At 37.2% G+C, this 12,128-nt stretch overlaps 1 protein-coding gene and 1 long non-coding RNA gene across 4 annotated transcripts; both read right to left on the bottom strand.

Moving 5' to 3' along the window:
• Positions 1–737: 737 nt before the first annotated feature.
• LOC130923762 (uncharacterized) lies at positions 738–3,065 on the bottom strand. The gene is made up of 3 exons (XR_009064769.1): positions 2,989–3,065; positions 2,680–2,796; positions 738–835 (listed from the first exon to the last, which is right to left on the bottom strand). It is a non-coding gene; the product is annotated as an uncharacterized LOC130923762 (long non-coding RNA).
• A 3,252-nt stretch (positions 3,066–6,317) lies between these two features.
• Positions 6,318–11,105, bottom strand: cab39l1 (calcium binding protein 39, like 1). Of its 3 annotated transcripts, none has more exons than XM_057849332.1 (9): positions 10,984–11,105; positions 10,250–10,388; positions 10,006–10,170; positions 9,792–9,910; positions 8,519–8,687; positions 8,380–8,439; positions 8,241–8,306; positions 8,017–8,160; positions 6,318–7,328 (listed from the first exon to the last, which is right to left on the bottom strand). In XM_057849332.1, the coding sequence occupies exons 2-9, from the start codon at positions 10,364–10,366 to the stop codon at positions 7,137–7,139; spliced, it is 1,032 nt and encodes a 343-aa protein (XP_057705315.1). In that variant the 5' UTR covers positions 10,367–10,388; positions 10,984–11,105; the 3' UTR covers positions 6,318–7,136. The 3 variants fall into 3 exon arrangements, with proteins under 3 accessions (XP_057705315.1, XP_057705314.1, XP_057705316.1); XM_057849331.1 differs by having other exon boundaries at positions 10,743–11,092; XM_057849333.1 differs by lacking the exon at positions 10,984–11,105 and adding an exon at positions 10,458–10,690.
• Positions 11,106–12,128: the final 1,023 nt, after the last annotated feature.

Here is a 12,128-nt window from a genome sequence, read left to right as displayed (position 1 = left end):
TGGTTCAAATTGTTGCAAGTTTATAAATACCTAGATGACCTAATCATCTGGCGGATTACAGATGGATACTGTGCAATTCCTTTTATTTAGTTAAGTGTTGGAATTGCGAGGTCATCCACCTGAAAACCACAAGACAAAAACAGCCGTGTTAACGTGTCTCAAAGTCGAGCACAACAGAGTTTAAAAGAATAAAAATAAATTTTTAAAAAATAGCCATCATTATCTAAGGCCTGTTAAATATCCAGGGACCTCTCCTGTGTGTTTTGTGACAAACAGAGAGCTTTGCATGGATTTGCACAGCAGAAGGCAAAAAGCTGGAAGCAAACCAACAAAACTCTTTGTCAGCCCACGAGTCCACCCAATCATACAGTATACTCTATGATGCTGCATAGCGGAAGGCCAAGTGACTGGCAACACCTGAAGTGCACATACTGCAGTAGGTGAAGTGTACACTACCTGCACTGTGAGCACTTTGGAACAGCCAAGTCGATGACTAAAGCTAGATGCTCAAGCTAGTTAAAATCCCCTGGAGTTATGAAATTCACTAAAGTTTGGTAAAACAAAATGCTCACTTCAGAATTCTAATTGACATGTGTATCACTAAACCATAAAAGTGAAGAATTTGCTTCAAAAAGTTGCTTGCAGAGAACATCTCAAAACTGATCTTAAAAAAGCTCTCCAGCCAGAAGGAGCAACTAGGGCAGTAGATAATCAAGTATTTCACTATACTACACTAGATGCACCTTAGCTGGAGGGCCTCGATGTCAAGCTTATAGTCATAGATGGGAGACGAGATGGATGTGCTCGATTGCAGTCAGCACGATGTCCATTCAGTCTGAAAAGAGAATAAAAACAATTAATTTCATCCCATAAAAGACTCATCTTTGAATCATTGCAAACAAATGCAGTTATGGCAACATCCAACCGAAACGTGTAGGACTCTGTTCTCAGTACTTCATTCGCTGTGACAACACCCAAGCTGGCTCCGTGTAAAAATCCCTAACTTCATCTTGTGACTGTATGATCACATCATCACTGTTCTGTGCACTACATACTGAAAAAGGCTGCACAGTGACTATACTTGTTGTGTACAGACACAAACATTTACATTCATAGAGTAGCAAACTAACTATTACCCTGCTGCAGAAAAGGCCTACTTTTAAATATTTAAGTCACCATGCAAGGAAGCACACCTGAGCAAATCATGGAGCCTAATTGGTCCAAACCATTAGTCTTTGGGCAGGGATTGCAAGTTCTCAACCTTTTTTCCAGGTCTGTCTGCTGGGAGAGGCCATGTGATATATAAAGTGAGCTGTCAAATGAGTTTTGAGTTTTTGTATTAATTGAAAATAAAATAAAAAAAAATAAAAAATGGTGTGACAGTTTACTATGGTAAGTGGTGTCTGAAGGTTAGTGTATATGCAAAGACAAATAATATACTAGTACTTCCCAATTACAGGAGCACAGTTACTGTATATCAGGAACATGCCATATAGCAACATTTAATTTTTTCCCCCCTTGTTCTCATTAAATATTTTTAAGACCTTCATTCATTATATTGGGTGGCTATGTGAACCTTTTTGCACTTATTTAGACAAAATAATACACCTACTTTGCTTGATATCTACATTCATGCTACAAGTAAAGCTACCACGTATAAATCACAAATTTCATGATGATACGATAACAATCCTATGGACAACCATATAGTATTTGCAGATATTCTAAAGCCTGCCAAGATTTTATTTCATTTCAATCCAAGGGCCATGTCATGTTTACGTATTTAAAAGAATAAGTTATATTTTACTTAAAGCTAGAAAAAATGCAAATAAGTTTTGGATGACGCATCAGACATTTGAATGAAAACATCTCTTTTGAACAAAAAGTTCTAAAAAGATGTTTTGCTTTTCGATTCAATTCAATAGTTGCTTCACCAATCGATTTACTGATCAAGAGTGATGTATTCATTCCTTCTACATACAAATCTAAAAATAATTTGCATATAGAAATGACTCCGATGAATAACGGCAGGGATTTAAATATCCCAAAAAAATTAGATAAATGTTTTTGTTTAGTGCCAATTTTCTGATCTCTCATCAATGAATCTCAAAAATTATATTAAGAAAAATAGCTCCACTTTTATTTACTGATGGAATACAGATACTGTGAATTCAGCTTGTTTGTAGAAAACTGAAAAATCACATCTGCTGTAGAAACAGTCCCCAGTACGCCACTGTATAAGGATTACTGTTTAACAATTGTAATAAATAATTTTAAATCATTCTTCCAAAACGGAACCAAACAAACAAGTTGAGAGAGGAGAAACCAAGTTGGGACCGAGAGATCATGTGTCCTGCTTTTTACAAAGTGGCGCCAACTGCACCTCGTGACAGGCGCGTCGACGCTCAATTAAAAAATTACCAACACATCTGACTCTATTCGATAATATTACAAATTATCCACTTCATCTCTAGCGGGATTATTCATTTGCTGTCGTACGAGTTAATGTAAAAAAGATCACAACTCATTCGCCCACATAAAAAGTTATGTGGAATACACACACGCATGCAGTTGCGTTACTTACCAAAACAAAGGTCGCCAAATATGAACAAGTGTGGCTCGAATGAATGAATCAGTGAATCAATGAATGAATGGGGCACGCGTGAGAGCGCAGCCTACCTTGAGTTTGGTTCACCGAGGCTGGAAAGGAAGAAGGTAGCAGCCTAGTCCGTCGTGCTAAGTAAACGAACTCTAATCTACTCAACCTTGGCCGCAGATGTTGCATCCTGCAAGACTCTTTTTGGTACAAACAAAACGATATGTCAAGCATGAAATCGTGAGCGCATCTTTGAGTAGTTTTTCCTATTTGTGGGGGTGGGGTCGACGCGGTGACTACGACGCAATCTTTTTGGATGGAGACCAATAAACCGATTAAAACAAAACTTAATCAATACTAAATGCAGGAGAAATGTATTTTAAAATTAATACCCGACACTAGGGCGAGGTAGTTTCATTCGATCGGCTGCCTTGGTCTGTGTGCTGGTTTAAGCAGCAGCACAGGAGAGGCTTGTGACCTCTAACCCTTGTAAACCCTGCCCCCACATACCCTTCTGCTCTGTCTGCAGGAACCCGCCTCATTTGCACACAAATATAACCCCCAACCCCCTTTAAAATGGTGTGCATCACTACCATTTCTTGTCCCTCCACGAGCCGTTGCGGACCCCCACTACCCCCTTTCATTGTGGGAACCAGTATTGCCTAACTTGCCTTCTTCCCGGGTCGAACTTTGACCTACATTCCCATCCTGCATGTTCCCTGCGTGTGCAGCGTGGAAACCATGTTGCTCGTGGGAACACCAGATGCCCATATTTGCATTATTGAATGATAATATAATATTCAGTGGTAATTATTCAACTGGATCAACCTGCAGATATAGACCAAGTTGTTGCAGGAATGCCAGTTGATTAGTCAGGGATATGTGGGTCAGTCCAGAATTGGAGGAAATTGTACGTCCCACCATTCAAATTTTAAATAATCCACAATGATCCTGACTAGGGCTGCGGCAATTGATTATTTTTGTTGTCAATTAATCGATGAACTATTTGGTTCGAATAATCGGATAAGGAACATAAAAAATTATAATACCTAAGCTGAGCCTCAAACGGTATAAAAAAACAAATGAGAATCTATGTACAACAAAAGAACTTTAAAAAAAAAAAAATTTTTTTACAATGCTCTTAACAAATGGTTGAGAGACATATTCTAACAAAAAACGTCTAAATATACCTATAAACTAAAATACGAATGCATTAAAAAACTTAGCTTAGGTTGGTCGTAACAGGGAGCAGCTGGATTCAGCCATGTGAAATGAGGCAGACTAGAGGGCAGTGTATCCACCCAAATCAATAAAGCTATAGGCAAACACTTTCAAAACAAACCATTACAACGCCACTTTAATTAAACGAATACTCGAAGCAGCAAAATTTAATTTTAATCTTTTTTTCTAATCGAATACTCGAGTTAATCGATTAATCGTTGCAGCACTAGTCCAGACACCAAATCTTAAAATAAAAACAAAATAATAAAAAAAGTGAAGAACGCTTTAAAAAAAAAAAAAAAAAAAAAAAGTTCTCAAAATACAAAATAAATCTGGAATACCGCTGAAATGACCTTTTCCTCTTATCCCACCCCTAAATCATCACATGAAACCACTAATATGACATTTCAGTGTCTTTTTGGTGCATTATTTGTGCCATTGTCTTGTAATTGGGATAAATTTTGTTTTAGTAAACATTTCAAATAATTATTCATGGAATGTATCCTACATCATCACAGAACACTGTTTCAATAACCATTTTAGCACAGTAGAAGAAAGCAGTAATCGCAATACAGTATATGCAGGTACATTTCCAAAAAAATGGGTAGATCAACTTTATGACTTTTCATATTTCAATACACAATCAGCCTTGATTAAATGTCCTACTCTACTTTTTGCACTTCTATGCATATGACCAGAATGACATTTTTTGTTCTTATTTACATAAATATGTTCTGGATAGCAGTAACAAAAAGCTATTTCTGAGAGATAGCTAACTTTAGAACAAATTTGCATCCCTTTTACCTGCTACTCCGTTGCTGTAAGTAAACCACGTAATCACCTAATAAATTGACATCTACGCTGAGCTAATCAAGCCTTTGTTAGTTTTTTTTTTACTTATTACCTATGAGTATGTAGAGCAGAAAAGAGAATGTTTTGCATATCAAACAATCTGAAGATTGAACTTTATTTAATGAATAATCCCAGTCTTTTTTTTTTTTTTTTTTTTTAATAAATGTATGTACAGAGAACTCTACCCAAAGTACGTTAGAGCATGATGAAATCGGTGGAAAGGCATGATCAAATACTACCAAAATAAGGAAATATACAGTCAAGACTGCTAGTCTAAGAACTGAGGACTTAATCATATAGCCAGTGATTTTACTGTAAATAGTCACAAATGGAGGTAGGATTCTATAAACAAATGCTTTTTTAGCACATTAAGGTGCCCAATGTTACTATGAGTGCCCCCGAAGAGTGACTGTAAAACAGGGAGATACCAGTTAGCAACTATTGTGTATATTGCATTGTATTTAGTGTGAACACTATTGTAAAGCAGAAAATGTCATGTTTTGGTGTATTTGGGCCAATAGTTATTACAAATTTGTAAAACAGAACTGTACATTTCCTCTGATCACAAACACTTTGGTTCAAAAACACAGAATTATTGAAATAAACAAGACCGCTATGATTTCATATCTTTAAATAAGGCATAATTCACTATCAGGGTCCCACACTGAAATTATTTATGAGGAACCGCCCATATGGCGTGACCAAATGAAATATATTTAAAATGTTTTGTATGAAGAAAAACCCTGTTCAAGTTTGACCATATATAAAGATCACATAAAGCGTGCATAAAAACCAATGAAATTGAAATGTCCAGAAACGGCAAGGGTAAAAAAAACCTAAATCATTGAGGTATTTACCATTTAGGAGCCTAAGGGCACATAAAATTCATCCTGAAATGAAACATTTTTGTGCCAAAGGCAAAAGTAAAACAGATACACTAATTGAAATGAGTGCGAGAACATGTGTATATTCACCGCTTATTGTAACATAGTCCCTCTTGATTGACACATCAAAAGTGCATCACAGTGGGACCAATGTAATACCCTCATCACATATATATAATTATATATATATTAATATAATAAAAATATACCACAAAGACATCACATCAGACCCTGTGTACATTTTGTGATGAAGAATTAGCCTAATAATCAAAAGAAAAATCTTCCAAACTAATGAAATTCTAATAATTATATCGCATCTTTTTCTGAATCAAGTAAAATTTACCAAGCAAGGCAAGCATGTTTGAAAAATTAAATACAAATCAAAATGTGAACCAATTAGAAAAACTACAGACTTTGGTATGACTATGATGTGCTCCTTTATAAAAAGTTATAGCGCATAAATGCTAATTTTCAAGTTTTGCCTGGGACTGTTAATGCCTGAGAATTGATTCCATCATTCATGGTTTGAAAGAGGCGTATTAGGGCGACACAGGGAAGAAAAAGAGTTAAATCAGGAATCCATAACTGAAAATATTTAAAGGATTAGAGTTAACAAAAGTAAAATAATCCAGGATTCAAGATTTAATTTCACTTAAATGCAACAGTCTGCACAAGAACTGAAGACCTGTTGATCTTTTTTCAGTAATATTTGTTAAAACACCATTTCCAACTGTTTCATGAGAATCGTATGGCTTAATTTAAACAGTGGTAGTTGTTTTTTTTCTTCCCAGTGTGGCCCTATTACCACTTATATGACAATGCGAGTATAGAACAGAGTCCTCCCAGTGTGATCAATTGGTATATTGTGTTCATGGTGCAGTGGTGGCTGTCTGCTACCCTGCAGCACTATCTGATGCCACGTTCTATATCAGACATGCGATCCCCGCTGAGTGCTGGCTAAAAATTACCCCAAAATCAATTAATTCCTCTGCTGTTTTGATTTTCTCTTTCTGTGCTTTCAAATCTGGTTTGCAAACCTCTGTGTTCGCAGAAGGCAGACATATTAGTAGGCACCGGGAATAACGATGTGCTAACTTTGTCAAGATCATCCGTCTGTCCGCTGTGTTTTGAAATTGTTCGAATCCTTGGGTGAAAGATAAAAATAACGATAAGGCAAAGAATCGGATCAGCTCTGAGAGGGGTTAATTTTGATCATATTGGAAATTGAATGTCCCCCTCAGTTGTTCAGTCAAAGCATACGAGTTTCTGTCATTATCTTACTGTAAATAGGACAATGTTGTCATTCTAAGGTCTGTGCTGGCAAAAATGTGGAATAGTAACAGTTTAAGGTTCAACTTTACAATGGACAAGAATGAATATTTCATCTCTTAAAAAGCACTATGGTTTATATAACAGTTCTTGGACCACTCAGGTTGCTGGATAGAAATCTCATCCAAACTTTTAAGTCATATTATCATTTTTCCTATATTTTGCAATTAACGCTAAACCTTAAAGAAGGCAGCCTTTAGACGCTGGCCGCTATTAATGCATCTACCACTTATGGAGCACTCCATCCTTGGGCCTCAAGCTTCCTCAGGAGCTGTGGGCTTCTTAAGGTCCCGGATCTGCTTAACTAGGTAGTTTTTCTCGTCACAGAACTGTTCATCCTCTGACCGGTCTGTCTGAAAGTGGCTCAGGAAGTCCACCAGCTTGGTTTGGTTCTTCAGGAGGATATCCAGTACTGGCTGAGTCTTGTTGGGATTTGCAACAAATACCTGCAAGATCCAACGAGAAGTGTTTATTGTCATTAAGCAGACAATGGATAAGAACACTTGCGCCCCCCCCCCAAACATATCAGTTGTTACTGCAACAACATACAGGAAACAACGAACCCACGGAGATGACACGGACATTTACCGCTTCGCATCCTAGTATGATGTCCGTGATTTACCTGGGACGCGGCATGTGTGAAATCAGGCATTTAATTCCGGGTCGCAACACGAAGGCTGATGATGTAAGTATCATAGCGGGTCGATCGTCATTTCCCCTTTCTTCGCAGTTCGACAAAAAGCCGTAAACAAACATCACAATTATCAACATGGCGAAATAGCAAAATTAAACTGGAAACATACCGAAATTAAATTGCTACTGGATTGTACAGCCAAGGAGGAGACAGTCCATCTTTGGAAATGTGTGGTTTATTTTGTTCCCAATCCCGACCAAACATGACATAATGTCCTTGTTATAAAATAGCGCCAGCCACCCTCCCCGCACAGAGAGTGTTGAGTCGCCAACACGGGACAAATCTGAACGTCTCCAACCCGTGTTATTCCCAGGACATATCATCATGTCTAAAAGCCATGACACAGGTAAATCTCACGTCACCTTACATGGGAATTTACCGGGATCTCAATCTGAAAGGGGCTTTAGAACATTACAACAATTGTCAACTGGAATACTCACCTTGAAAACATGGAACGCTTCAAACTGGATATTGCGACTGTTATCTCTTAGCATGTTCATCATGAGCTTCAAGTTCTCAGCACGACTGATGTATTTTGTCATGACTGTGAAGTTGTGTCTATCCAGCAGTAGTTCCCCCAGGAGCTAAAATGTTTACAAAAGCAATTGTCGCTGGCATATTTGTAAACTACTTCAATATATATTAGAGATGTTAAGGAGTTTACCTTAAGTGACTGTCGCTTGGTGACATAATTGTCAGAATGTAGGAGCTTCTCATATTCTGTAAATACCTTCCAGGCATTTTTAAGAGGTGTATTAGATAAAGTCACAACATGTTTCTGTTAAGGTCATTTGAATATTTACCCGGTCATAATTGGTCTCCAAGAAATCAGCACACATAAGCTTGTGTCTCGTAAGGAGATCCTGTCAACAGAAAACCAGGTATTTCAGAAGAATTGTAAAATAATGTTTAACTGATTAAAAATTTTATATCCTTATGTACCTTAAATGATGCAAAAGCATCTGATGCTATGTCGAAGGTAGAGAGCTCCACATATCGGAAGAAACAGTAGAACTCTTCTGAGAAAAGTATCGTCCTAGCTAATGGCTCATGGCGAAGACACTCTCTCAGCATCATCCCGCAGTTCAGGGCCACTTCTGCACTCTCATATCTGTACAGGTAGGCACCATACACGTCACTTCTGATCATTTAATTTCATTAACTATGATTTCATATCAAATAATTATATACAACATTAAGTCTGAGACTTCAGCTATGTGGGGTAATATTTTGCACCTTTTTTCTTTACAACATATTGGGGTGCAGCCATAAAAGTGTGTTACTTGCTGCAATATAGTAGCCATTCAGGCCCCAAAATGGTGCATGACTATGTAATAAAAGAAAAACAAAATGAGGTCAACTAAAATACAATAGGGACGGAATGAAATAGACTCTATGTTGTTTCAAATCTTCGTTAGAAGAGTCACCTGTAAGCACAATGGTTACTCGACGTATGTTTTTACAACTTTTAATCCAAGTTGGACGGATATAGAAGAGTACATTTTCTTTTACACTTATGTGATATTTGGTAAATAGCCCAATGCATGAAGTCAAATGTCCTTTTCTGATTTCTTTGAAAAATATTTGCTGGAGGGGTCGGAAATGTTGCTTACATAGAAACACTGAGTGCGCATTTGTAAACTAGTTCCTCTCCGTTTACAGGCACGTTAAGAGAGCATGTCAGCAATCTTTGAAATACAACTGAGCAATAATATCAATTACTTTATCAACCAAACCTAGTTACGAGTATCAAAATTATAGAAAATTATAGGTAAACCAGCATTGTGGAATTTTTTTTAAGGTTTTACGATACTGTAAATTACAACTGAGAACTGCAGCATGCTAACTAAAGTAAATTAACACTTCCTGGAGGGTGGCTTTATTGCAGGACAGCCTTTTTGTACACTGCATTATTTGATCTAGGTCACACAAATGAGCCCATCAGTTAGACAGCAGACTCAGCTGACTCAAATTCAATATGAACTGTATGTCCACATTACAAAAGCATTTTCACAAACAAGACGGCTCCATTTGAGAGAGCTATGAAATGAGATTTTGACAATCATTTTCTTTTAATTTACATGTCGAACAAAACAAGTTCATGCTTGCTTTTTGGGAGTTGTTTGAACATATCCTGGGTAGCTGTGTCAAGGCTCAAATGAACAGAACAAATAATACTCTTTTTTCTGATGTGAATCAGACAAGAGGGTCTTACCCTTTTAGAAGCATGAAGAGAATCTGTTGGTGCGTGGAGATATATTCTACCGTGGGAGTGCGCGTGCCAATCTGACGTCTTACGATATTACTGAACAGATGAACCACATCCTTTTTCCCCTGTGCAAAAAAGACAACCAGATTAACTTGGTTTAATGGCTTGGTGGTGGTACTTTTTGCAAACAAAGCGAGGCAACGAGTAGCATATTTCCCACCTCAAAGTCAATCCTTTGCAAATTTGCAATCAGTGAAATGAGAAGGTTGGTGTTGTATAGCTCTTGAGCAAGCTGAGCTACAGCTTCAGTCTGCGGCTCCTTGTCACCTGTCCCACAAAGTACCTCCTTCAAGGAAGATAAATTTTTGGAAACTTCCTCTGCCACCTATGAAGAGAAAAGGATTTGATTTACAAAAACTTAAACGTATTCATTCAAACGACCTTTACCGAAGACACGTACTTACCTTTTCACACTTCTTACTTTCTGAAGCGTCCAGCTTTTCCATGTATGCCACATTTTCTTTCAAACTCCTCACTATTTCTGCAGGACTCTTCTGAGATTTCCCGAAAGGAAAAGGCATGGCTGTAATAGGGATACGAGCCCTGGCAAAAAAGAAACACGACTGTGATGTGCCACTGACGTGCATCAGGAAATGGCTGCAAAAAGCACACCTGAGAAATGCAAGGCCACGGCGACAGGTTTGTCTCTAGCTGAAAGTAGACACTGAGCGACAAACTTAACACTGGGTCAACATATTTAGCGAGGCAGCATTATTTTCCTCTATTAACTTTTCATTAAACTTGGATAACTCTCTAGTCGATTCAAATAACACTACAGCGGTGTTAATCGGCAAAGTTTAGCTAGCTTATAACCTAGTAGCAAGAAACAGGCAATCCTCAATGCTACGCGGACAGTGAACACGACGGAAAACACACGAAACAGAGATTCAAACTTACCGATCAAATGTGAGGAGTACTTTAAAAGTTGTAGCAAGCTCGCTGGCTAAAAGTTAGCTAGTGAGTTAGCGAGTTGTTCACACTTTCTTTTTTTCACGGTGAGGTTGCGTTAAAATGTAACCTTATCTCAGATCAGTAGCGTAACAAAATGTGGCTATTTTCTCTGACGGACGATCATGGTGGTGCTAACAAATCTTAACCTCTCTACTTTTGTCCGACTGTCACCCGACTTGCTAGCTACCCAGTTTGAAGGAGATAGCTGGCCCGACTGGCTGTTGTAACTTCATTTCCCTGTTGTCTACTGTTGTAGCCTCCGCTCGTCCTCTCTGCCGGGGACACTGGGTGGTATGTTTTGCCCCACAAAATGACTGACATCGATTTAAGCCAATCGTGTGGACAGTACGACACAAGTGCACTTGTGGACCCGCCCCCTTTTACAAAAGTTCATACTGTATTAGGAATGAATATTTTCTGTTTAGGTATACCACTTCATCTCTTTAGACTGAAATTAAAAGACGTAATAAAAATATCAAATATATCGAAATCAGGTTAAGTGCTCTAAGGGTTGACTGAATTCGCGATGCATTACGACTGACAGAAAATATTGGACCTTCATTCGTCAAGTTAAACATTTTACACGTCTATACGGAATTCTTTGTATTCTGACGTTGACAGTATACATGTTTTTAATTGGATAAAACAGATGGAATAGTTTTTATTTTATTTTATTTTATATTTTTATTTAATTTTTAAATGAATTTAGACAATTAGCCCTTGACACAACAGATGATCCGTTGCTGTGCACTTGTTGGGAATCACTGCTTTAATAAATCTAATTTGTAACTGGCCATTATATATAGGGCCGAATAATTGGCTTCTCATAATTGCAACAAATTTGCCCCCAGTGACTCGTAGGCCAGAGAAAATGTTTTTTTTTTTTTTTTTTTTTTTACAGCCATTGTCTACGAGCAAAGTATGATTTAGTATAACTAAACGTCCACGTTGCTAAACTTTTAAGTATTTGAATCAAATAATTAAAATATATGGAGTTTTTTTTCTCACGCAATCCTTTCATGCACAAATTATGATTTTCTTTTCTTAAATGTTTTAATTACATTGTTATAGGACGGCCCACCCTCAAATGACATCCAATTGTATTATTAGTGTTTCCCAAAAATATTTTGGGATGGTCAATGGAAAAATATATACATGATTTAAAATAAAATCAATGAATTAATTGAAGAATACTTTGGGGGGGGGGGGTATTTAAATTGTAATATATAATAAATAAATAATTTTGATAAAAGCAAATTTAAAAAAAAAGTCATGAGTAAAACATATTTGTATGAAAAATTCGAAATAAAAATAAATGTAATTAAAACTTAA

The sequence above is a fragment of the Corythoichthys intestinalis genome, chromosome 11 (genome assembly GCF_030265065.1).
Source record: "Corythoichthys intestinalis isolate RoL2023-P3 chromosome 11, ASM3026506v1, whole genome shotgun sequence".
Classification (NCBI taxonomy): Eukaryota; Metazoa; Chordata; class Actinopteri; order Syngnathiformes; family Syngnathidae; genus Corythoichthys; species Corythoichthys intestinalis.
This window is presented reverse-complemented; position numbering and strand designations above follow the sequence as displayed.

Bases quoted from the DNA above. Each gene is read 5' to 3' on its own strand.
- cab39l1 (XM_057849332.1), bottom strand. From the start codon at position 10,366: ATGCCTTTTCCTTTCGGGAAATCTCAGAAGAGTCCTGCAGAAATAGTG. The intron at 8,161-8,240 runs GTAAACTCCTTA...TAAACATTTTAG, and splicing joins CCAAGCGACAGTCACTTAAG to CTCCTGGGGGAACTACTGCT. The intron at 7,329-8,016 runs GTGAGTATTCCA...TGGATCTTGCAG, and splicing joins AAGCGTTCCATGTTTTCAAG to GTATTTGTTGCAAATCCCAA.